Source organism: Microtus ochrogaster, linkage group LG7_11 (assembly GCF_000317375.1).
Source record: "Microtus ochrogaster isolate Prairie Vole_2 linkage group LG7_11, MicOch1.0, whole genome shotgun sequence".
Classification (NCBI taxonomy): Eukaryota; Metazoa; Chordata; class Mammalia; order Rodentia; family Cricetidae; genus Microtus; species Microtus ochrogaster.
In genome coordinates, this window is record NC_022032.1 from 15,024,508 (window position 1) to 15,035,315 (window position 10,808).

The 10,808-nt window shown below is 37.8% G+C and overlaps 1 protein-coding gene across 2 annotated transcripts in view; it reads left to right on the plus strand.

The window, feature by feature from the left end:
- Vps37a (VPS37A, ESCRT-I subunit) overlaps window positions 1-10,808 on the plus strand; it is a 38,399-nt gene that overhangs the window by 6,082 nt on the left and 21,509 nt on the right. For both annotated transcript variants that reach the window (XM_013352014.2, XM_005362545.2), the window contains exons 2-4: window positions 7,219-7,293; window positions 8,737-8,851; window positions 9,526-9,626. In XM_013352014.2, coding sequence (XP_013207468.1) covers window positions 7,219-7,293; window positions 8,737-8,851; window positions 9,526-9,626 — 291 coding nt within the window. The remainder of the gene's footprint in view (window positions 1-7,218; window positions 7,294-8,736; window positions 8,852-9,525; window positions 9,627-10,808) is intronic.

Consider the following 10,808-nt stretch of genomic DNA (forward strand, 5'->3'; position numbering starts at 1 on the left):
CAATCCTACCTACAACTCACTTGTCTTTGGCAGGCCTCCATCTGACTTTTCATTTAGAAAAGTAGTCTATTCAGGAGAGCTAGCTGAGTCATAAGTGAACTGTCCTATTTAGAAGGGCTTAGTAAAGTGCAAGGAAGGCAGCATTGTTTAACACAATAAATACTCTGTAAATGCTCGTTGTTATTGTATCCTTAGTCTTAAAAATAATAGTGTCAAAAAATTGGTCATAAAAATAATTATCCAATAAAAAATGGGATACAGACCTAAACAGAGAACTGTCAACAGAAGAATCCAAAATGGCCAAAAAACACCTAGGAAATGCTCAACATTCTTAGCTATCAGAGAAATGCAAATCAAAACAACTCTGAGATTCCATCTTACACCTGTCAGAATGGCCAAGACTGAAAATACTGATGCCAACTTATGCTAGAGAGGATGTAGGGTAAATGGGACATTCCTCTATTGTTGATGGGAGTGCAAACTGGTATAGCCACTTTGGAAATCAGTATGGCGATTTCTCAGAAAACTTCTCAGAAAACATCATATTCAGTGAGGTAACCCAGACCCAGAAAGACAAATATAATAAGTACTCACTTGTAAGTGGCTTTTAGACATAAAGCAAAGAAAAACCAGCTTAGAAATCCCAGAGAACCTAGACAACAAAGAGGACCCTAAGAGAGACATACATGGATCTAATCTACATGGGAAGTAGAAAAAGACAAGATCTCTTGAATAAATTGGGAGCATGGGGGATCATGGGGGGGAGGGAGGAGGTGGAGAAAATATATAGCTCAATAAAAAAAAGTAAGTTTCTCTAGAAAATATAGTGTCTGTGTAAGCTAGCCTTCCATCACTGAGAAAACACCTCAGATAAACAGACCTATAAAGAGGAAAGGTGTGTAGGAGATAGCTCAGTTGTAAATGGACTTGAGTTCAATCTCTGGGAGCCCTATACAAAGGCTAGGTACAGTGATTCCTACATGTAAATCCCCTTAGGGTGTGGGGTCAGGAGGATTACTGTGCTTTACTGGCTTGTCAGCTTAAGCCTCTTCAGGGAGCTCCTTTGGAAAGAGGCCCTGTCTCCAAAAACAAGGTCCACTGCTGTCCTGAGAAGCAGTATCAGAGGTTCACCTTCATTACATGTGCATACTGAATCCAGACACACGAAAAGAGGGGATACTTACTTGATTTAAAAAATTCAGAGGCTTAAGCAGTGGTTGGCCCTCTTATCAATACATGGTGATAGTAATGCATGGCAGGGGAAATTACTTCTGCTCTGCAGCCAGGAGGCTGAGAGAGATGAGAAACTGAGCCCAAATATCTCCTTTTGTTAGGCCCTCCTAAAGGCTCTCTCACTTCCCAAGTCCCACAAGCTATGATCCAAGTGTTTACCTCATGGGCCTTTGCAGACATTCAAGATCTAAACCTGTAGCAGAATTATAGCATAGTCTTTAAAACATCCTTTGGTACTGTTTTGCTACCATTCCATGGTTCACAGAATTGTTTTTGATTATTCAAATCTTTACCCATATAGCTTCCCCGGAGAATGAGTTTTTGAGTACTTGACTACGGCTTTTAGATCTATTCTTTGTAGCTGGGTGTTGGTGGTGTATACCTTTAATTCCAGCACTGTGGGATAGTTGACCTACCAGAGGCCATCACCAAGCAGAACCCTGGTTGCAGTACATCTTTCTGGAGACTTATGGGAAGCTGAGTTTATATCTGATGGAGTGTCAGGAAATTTGATGCAGAAAATTTCAAAATAGCTCAGTGTTCAGGCAGCAGCATGGATGCTATTGAGAGCAAACAATATTAGAAGACAGATATGATAAATTTTGAGACTAGCCAGAAAAGGAGCATGTTTAAAGGTGTAACCAAAAGCTGTCACATATGGTGGTAGTTCCAGCTCTTGCAAGCAGAGGCAGAAACATAAGTTTGAGGTTAGCGTAGACTATATAGTTGAAAGTCTACCTAGAAAACATGGTCAAACCTTTTTCTCAGAAGTACAGACAAAAATTTGCAGTAAGCCTTGGTTGTTAAAGAGATCAGCCTCATTTAAAAAGTAAATCCAATTGCCGTTCATCAGGACAGTGGAAGGTTTCCATCTCTGGTGTGCCCTGTGGTGAGGCAGCATGTCATGGCAGCAACGTGCTACACACCTGTTCACTTGACAGCGAGGTTAAAAATAAGAGACTCTGGTTCTATAATCCTCTTTAAGGGGCCTGCTTCTAGGAACCTAATCCCTCACTTACTGGGCCACCTTGTAAGCTTCACTGCTTTCCAGCAGTACCAACGTGGGAACCAAACATTTGTCACGTAGGCCCTTGGAGAACATTTCAAGCTGAAACTGTAGTAGGTACCCTGTTTTATTTTGTACCAAAGCTTTGTCAAGAGTATGGTCTCAGATTCCCTTTTCCTAGTTGCTAAGTCTTAGTTGACTTTTAAATATACTTAAGATGATGTTTCTCTCTCTGTTCTCCACCAGGGTTCTTTTCTATTTCTATAGCTCTTCCCATTTCCTTGGTCATTATCCTATCTGGTCTTTGGAACTCTGCTGAGAAGATATTAAATAAATGTTACATGTCACACAGCTCTTTGAAACAAACAAAATCAAGCAGTTTACATTAGAATTTCTTACATCAGCATTCTCCAACAGACTGATTTGTGCTAAAGTGTTTTCCAAATAGCACAGACTGTTTATTTCAGCTATTTAAAATTTTTAGTGTCTTTTTTTTTTCATTTTCATGTCAACTGCATATATATGCAGATACCTGTACATGCTTATCAATTTGTTCTTCTGAAGATATTAATCATACAAATTTGAAGTCTTCTGTTTGCTGTTTCTTGAGGGTTTTTCTTTTTTTTCTCCTGGTTTTGTTGAGTTGGGTGCCTGCACCAATATGGGTATTTTGCCATGCTGGCCATTGTTGTGGTTCCCAAGTGTGACAGCGGGGCAGGACTACTGATTGCTTCCTTCCCTTGGCAGCTTGCATTTTAATATGTTTCCTGGGATTTTTTTTTCTAATAAAAATTCTGGCAGTGACTGAAAAATCTTTGTTAAAATTTTATTACCACAAATCTGAGAAGGTACAACTTAGGTGAGTTTTCTAAAAGCTTAAATTTAACATCTAACACATTTAGCAGTTATTTGTCTTGTAATCTCCTGAAATCTTTACATATATGATCTTGCTTAATCAGACAACATCACAAGACAGATGGATACTTTTAATATAACCATCTCTCATTCAAAAAAAAAAGTTCAAGAACTTGTATTTGATCCAATTCCAAGTGTTTTAGTCTCTGTTTATTACTGTGAAGAGACACTATGACCAAGGCAACTCTTATAAAAGAAAATATTTAATTGGAAGCTTGCTTGCAGTTTCAGAGGTTTAGTCCATTTATCATCGTGGAAGCATGCATTGTGCTGGAGCAGTAGCTGAAAGCTACATCCTGATCCACAGGTCAGGTGAGAAAATGGGACTTAGCATGGATTTTTGAAACCTTAGATCCCACCCCCAGTGACATACTTTCTCCAACAAGGTCACACCTACTCAGACAATACTTTTCTAATCCTTCTCAGAGAGTTCTACTCTCAATGACTAAGCATTCACATATATGAGCCCATGGGGGCCACTCTTATTCAAACACACCAAGTAAAATGGTATATGTGGGATTTGAACTCAGGGAGTCTGTCTTTAATAAGCCTTGCTTTGAGTCACTAAGATTCTCTACTTGAACTGGTAGAAGATTCTTTCACTATTTATTCCTTGTGCAGTGACATCTTGGTAATGTAGAGGAATAAAGAAAATAGGACTTTGTTTTAATAACATTTAATTATGTGGCATTCATATAGTGGAGGATGGTATCAGCCTAAACCCCGTCCCCAGGGAGAAGCTTTCATAAAGATCATGTAAATCCTGACACTGATTATCTGTTTGAATCTAGCTTAGCTGTTTCTTTGTTTTGTTTACTTACTATTATAGTATTTGAGAGTTCCATACAGTGTATTTCGATCATGCTTATTTTCTCCATACTTGTAGGTCCATTCCCCTTCTCTACCCACTCAACTTTGTGCTTTTTTTTTTTTTCAAATTTCCACATTAAATCCAATTTGTGCTATCTGTATATCCTCAGATGTGTGGCCTTCCACCAGAGCATAGTTGACCAAGAGGTGACACTCTTAAAAAAAAAAAGCTAACTCTCCCTGTTCCAGCAACTATAATTGCCAGTAGTTCCTCAGGTAGGGGCAGGGCTTGGTGTCCACCTCCCCTCTTGTTCTTTTTTTTTTTTTTGGTTTTTCGAGACAGGGTTTCTCTGTGGTTTTGGAGCCTGTCCTGGAACTAGCTCTGTAGACCAGGCTGGTCTCGAACTCACAGAGATCCACCTGCCTCTGCCTCCCCGAGTGCTGGGATTAAAGGCGTGCGACACCACCACCCGGCTTCCACCTCCCCTCTTCATGCTAGTATTTGGTCTGATTTAAACTTGCATGTGGTTTGTGCATTTGTCACAATTACTTTGAGTTCATATGTACAGCTGCCTTTCCTTGTCTGGAGGATATTGCTTCCTTGTCTTTATCAACCACCTCTGACTCTTACAGTGTTTCTTACTTCTCTTAAACAATGATCTCTGAACCTTGAGAGGAGAGCATTTGATACAGATGGCCCATTTAGGGTTGAGCATTCCTTAGTCTCTTACTCTCTGTACCTTGGTCAGTTGTTGGTCTCTTTGTTAATCACTATGTATTGTAAATAGAAGCTTTCCTGATGAAGTTTGAGAGATGCATCAGTCTATGCATATAATACTAAGTCATTAGGATTTTACTTCTGTGTCATTTAACTGTTCTCTCCTAGATCTGTGACCTGTTTAGCTGCAGATTCTCATCTCTGTCATGGTCGTAGGTATGGGTACTGTGTTGTGGAGAGTGCTGTAAACTCATTCAGAAAGTAGTGGGTTTTCCCATTATGTTTGTGTCAGCCAGTCATTATTTTAGCATGCAGCGTTCACAGATGGGCAGGATTGATGATTGCTTTTCTAACCATAATAGATGGTAAGAACCTATCATCCTGAACCGGCAGCCTGTTCTTCAGTGACAGGTCTCTGACCAGGTGGACCTGGGATGTAAAATAAAGAAGACAAGAAAGTTGGGGTTAGGAGGTCTTGCATAAGCTGATGCCTTATGCAAGAAGTACAGCATCTTATATACAGTTTGCAGGGGAAAATGGGACAGAATCAGTAGAAAGCTATCATACAGTGGGAGGAAGTCAGCAGGAAGCTAATCAAGGAATGTAGTTTAAAAAGGAACTCAGGATATCTCAAGTGATATCACAGACTGAGCACACGGTGGTCTGGGGATTGATAACTTTAGCTCCTTTGGGGAAGGATTTAAGTTCCCAGGATCAGAAGTTACTGTTCCCCCCAAGGCCCTGGCTTCAGGCCATTACTAGCCTTGCCAAGCATATTCCTTGTTTTAGACAAGGAACTACATTTCTTCTCCATGTATCAGGGCATCAGGAAAAGCATTGGATCACCCTGGTTCCCAGTCCCTTTTGCTGAAGACATTGTATACTTGAGTCATAGAGCAAGGAAAAATCAAGTTGACTATGACCTGGAAGCTTCATCCTTTATGGTTAGCTTTCATACTGTAAGCTCATCAGCTAAAGCTAATGCCTGCCTGCTGCTATACTCCCTGCCATGGTGTTGTCAAGACCAGCCCTCTGAAACTGTGAACAAGACCACATTTAAATTCTTTCTTTTATAAGCTGACTTGGTCATGCTGGTGCTTTACAACTGAGACACCAACACTTAGAAACATTTCAAAATACATAAGATTTATATATTTTGAGAGGCTAGGTTTTTATTGAAGGCTAGAAAATACACTAATCCAAAAAATGAGGAAAATAAACTTTGTAAAACTGTTTGTTTGAAATAACTAAAAGGAATAAAATAATAGAAAGTGTTATATATTTGCTAGACCTTTCAAAGACTAATGAATACTAAATGTCCTCCATTATATCAACTAATGAGTACTACTTTGTGTGTTCCCCTTTATGAATGTTAACATTTCGGGTGAGCTCCCAGAGGCTCCATAGTTCCTAGATTTGCCTTATAGGATGTCAGATTATAACGGCTTTATTTTGGGACTCTGCTCTGATAGCATTAACAAAGACTCCCAAAGTAATAGCTTAAACAAGACAAAAGTTTATTTTGAAATTTAAGCCAGGCATGGTGACTCTTGTCTTTAATCCCAGTATTTAGAGCAGAGGCAAATGGACTTCTCTAAGGTCAAGACCAGCCTAGGCTACATTGGGAGTTCCAGGTCAGTCAAGGTTACATATAATAAGACTTATCTCAAAGAAGACAAAACAAGCAAGCAAACAAAAACCAAAAGTGGTTTCATACTTATCAAAGACCCTAGCTAGTTACTTCATTGCTGTGTAGTGCCTACCACCTACTAATAGGATACCTCAAAGTGGCTATTACCATGCAAGCCTAGCATCCAGACAGGAAGTAGGAAGAAGGCAAGAAAGGCAGAAAGAGCTAGTAGTTGGGATTCCACTGTAAGTGGCTTCCTTGGAAATCCACCCCACTACTAACCTATGTTTTCATTGGCTGGGACATAAAGTCTTTAACAACAGCTAGTAATAAGAGAGTATGGTTATAGCATATGGCTACCGAGAATAAAAGTAGGCTCCTTTGGGGAAGAAGAGGAAAGGTGGAAAGCAGTCAGGAGCCATTATGTCACCATTTAAAGAGACACTCATTGGGACTGCTCCCTTTAAATTCTTCAGATCCAGTCATCCCCAGCTGCCTGTAAAGCTGGATAGTGGCATAGTTAGCAGAACTCAGATACTTGTTGACATATATTACCCAGAAGGCTTCTAGTTGCTTCTACTAATGATGAGTTGGATAAAATTATATTAAATCAATCAGATTATTCTGAGTTTTCCTTATGTTTTCCTTAGCATCTTTCCCTTACCTTTTGGATAATAATAACAATAATAATATTCTGGATATTACAGAATATTATTGCCTGCATATTGATAAGTCTTTCCAACTATAGTAATTCTCTCTCTAGATACAAATTATATCACCTATCCAAATGCTGTGATTAGAATTTAAAAAGTTGTAGGCTATAGCATCTAACATTTGGTTTTTATAGTAACAGTTTTTTTATAGCATTGATCTCTTTTTATATCTTTTCTACTTTTTCTTTTACAGTATAGCTGAAATACAAAAAGATGTAGAATACAGACTGCCATTCACAGTAAACAACCTAACAATTAACATTAATATGTAAGTAAAATTCTTTTCTATTTTTGTGTACTAGGTTTTAATTTTATGTCTTAGTAGCTAGACAATAATATTGTGTAAACAGAGCTGTAATCTATATTTCATGTAATAGGAACTAACTTTTTTGTCTTGACTCTTAGTTAATATCAGATATAGCTGTTTAAATGAACTTATTCATAGTAACTATAACATAAAATAGTGCTCAGCTTAGTGAAATAAAAACTTTGTGGTTTATTGCTTAACACATGGACATAGGAGGCCTTATAAAATACTTATTCTCTGAACAAATCTAAGGATGAACATGTATCTCTGGCAAGAATTAAAATACATTATGAACCTATATAGAAGCCTTACCAATTAGGATATATTACAGAGTCATAATAAATGGCTGAAACATGGACTCATGGGCTCCAGAGGCCACTTATTGCCTCTTTAAAAAAAATTAAAAATCTTGACCTATAAAAACAAAAATAAATAACAAAAATGAACTTTAGCTATATAAATGAATTAATTTCCCATCCAGTGCCTAGGTAGATGTAGGGAGGAGAGTCCAACAAAATCCAATTTTGATAATGTCAAGAAGTACTTTCCTTAACCAGTATACAAGCAGAAAAGCCTAAAGGGAAACATTCTGAGTTTTCAAAATTTAAGAAACAGAGTTCTGGATTTAACAAACTTCTATTAAAATATTTCATAAACTAATCTTAATTTTGTAGTACTTAAAAAAGATTCATTTTTTGACTTTTGAATTAAGAGCCTTTTAGTCTTAAACCCCCATGATTTACACCAGTGTGAGGAGAGGCGTTAGCGCAGCGTTTAGGACTCAGATGAGCGAAGGTTTGATGACAAGCACAGTAGTGTAGTCCTAGTACTTGCTTCTCACCCTTTCCTCTGTAGTGTAGTGTATGTATGCCCAGGCTACTGCGGCAGGATTTCACACACACACGCACATGAACACATGTATGTGTATGTATGTGTATGTATGTATGTGTAGGTATGCCCAGGCTACTGCGGCAGGATTTCACGCACACACGCACATGAACACATGGCCAGAGCCATAATCCGCTAAATAGGCAGTTTTGCATGATTTGCTGTACAGGTGGACAATCTATGTTTTAGCTGAGATTCTTATTCAGCAAGTTTTATTAGCTTGGAAATCAATTTGTTGACATGCTAAAAAGACTTTTCTGTAATGCATGGAGCCCATATTCCATGTTAAAAAGAATCTCTTGTATTCAATTACTGTGTTATTGCCAGAGTATAGCCTTTCATATATTTTCAGTGTGCTCAATATTTATAATTAAGCATGTGTTACTAAAAATTAATCCATATAAGACAATGTGAAAATTTAACTTGCTTTTAAATAACTTTGTTTTAGGATTATGGTTACATGTTATATTTTTTTCATTTGTTTGTGTTTTTGTGTGTGTGTTATTTCTTTACTAGATTACTTCCTCCACAATTTCCTCAGGAAAAACCAGTGATTAGTGTTTATCCACCAATAAGACATCACTTAATGGATAATCAAGGATTGTATGTTACCTCTCCATTAGTAAGCAATGTATGTATATGCTATAGTTTATATCAGATAAACCTACCCATTTATTACAGTTTATTGCTCTAGAAATCTGAAGTATAACAACATTTTTATTTTGAAATTGGTTTCCTTAGACAATACTGTTTACTTAAACCCGTGACTTGAAGTTCTGGATATAATGTGGTTATAATGTTCCATGTTGCAGCTTAAATACCCTGAGTGTTTACCTCTGACAGTCAAGTTACTGGAAAGTGTGAAGTGTGGGAAGCTTCATTATCGATTGAATAGACTTTTAACCTGATTTGTTAATTACTAAATATTTATAGTATGGATTCTATAGGAAACTGTTGTAAATCATTATTGTTAGTATGTTGACACAGTGTTCTTTACTTCTTTATTTATTTTTTCCTCATTTTAATTTTCTGTGTATTAGTGTTTATGTGTATGCAGTGTCAGAGTCAGAGGACAGTGTCACATCATCTAGATCTGGGGTTACATAGGTTGTGAGCTGCCTTGTAGGTGCTAGGAACTGAATCTGGGTCGTCTGCAAAACATTAAGTGTTCCTACCCACTGAGCCATCACTCTTTCCTAGTTATTCTTAGCTGCAGACATTGGTTAAGATTTCAAATGAGATTTATTCCATGAAATTTTGTGTTTGGAGAGGGTTTTTATCATTATGTATTACTGTTACTTTCAGTTTACAATGCACTCAGATCTTGGAAAAATTATTCAAAGTCTTTTGGATGAGTTCTGGAAGAATCCTCCAGTTTTAGCTCCTACTTCAACAGCATTTCCATAGTAAGTATATTTATAGTATGTAACTTTAACATGTTTTCATTTATCATAATTAAAATATGGGAATTGATGTTCAAAACAAAGACAGTCTTCTGATTGCCACACACTCACCTTCATGCCCATAAGGCCAAAGTTTTCAGAGGGGGCTGTGTATTTCTCATGTAGTTGATTATTTACCCACTGTCTTTCAACAATAGGCTCATGAGACTGTTCTTGAATTTCAATTTGACTATTACCTATTGACCTCTTACTGTAATAGATGAGGGTTCTATCTGCCACAAAATTTCCATTCTCCTCTTATTATATCATGATTGCTACATAAGTCTATTTGGTGTGTTTATTACACGACTCATAAATATTAGCCATTGCTGATATTTTTTTAGCTCACTTTTGTTCATGTCTATCAGGCAGCTAATCTCTAGGTTCTGTGTTTAGTTGGTTGTTTTTGTTTGTTTGTGCCCCCCCACTGTTTTCCTTGTTAGTTACACCCTATCTCTGTCACACAGATCTCATTCAGTAGCTTCCCCTTGTTTTTTTTTCTTCAAGCTTTCCTTTGTTGTTTTCATATATTAGATTATTTGTTTCTTGAGTTTTATATTTCTCTTTTTAAAAAAGGTTGTCTCCTAGTTTCTTCGTCTACTATCTTCCAATAATTTCCTGAGTAGAGCATTAACATGAACAACAAGTCATGCTAGAACTTGTCCTTAAAATAGTAAAATGTGGGTGTGTGTCTTAGGGATTTGAGGCCTGAACCTGTGGCCTTGAATGTGTCAAGCAGGGCCGCAGAAAGCCATCCCTAGCATATTTTAATCTTAGATTTTAAAACAGGGTCACACTCTGTTACCTAGACTTTCTTGGAACTTGCAATGTGACCAGCAGAGCTTAAAGTTGTCATCTCTGACTTGGTTTCCTGGGTGGCTAGAATTATAGGCCTATTCCACCATGCTTAGACATTTTTCTCTATGAACCTATAGTTTGGTTAGGTGTTACTGGCAACTCTTTTGTTCTACTTTTTCCATTAGTTGACTTGGCTTTAAGAAGTGTAATTGAGCCGGGCGGTGGTGGCGCACGCCTTTAATCCCAGCACTCGGGAGGCAGAGACAGGCGGATCTCTGTGAGTTCGAGACCAGCCTGGTCTACAGAGCGAGTTCCAGGACAGGCTCCAAAGCCACAGAGAAACCCTGT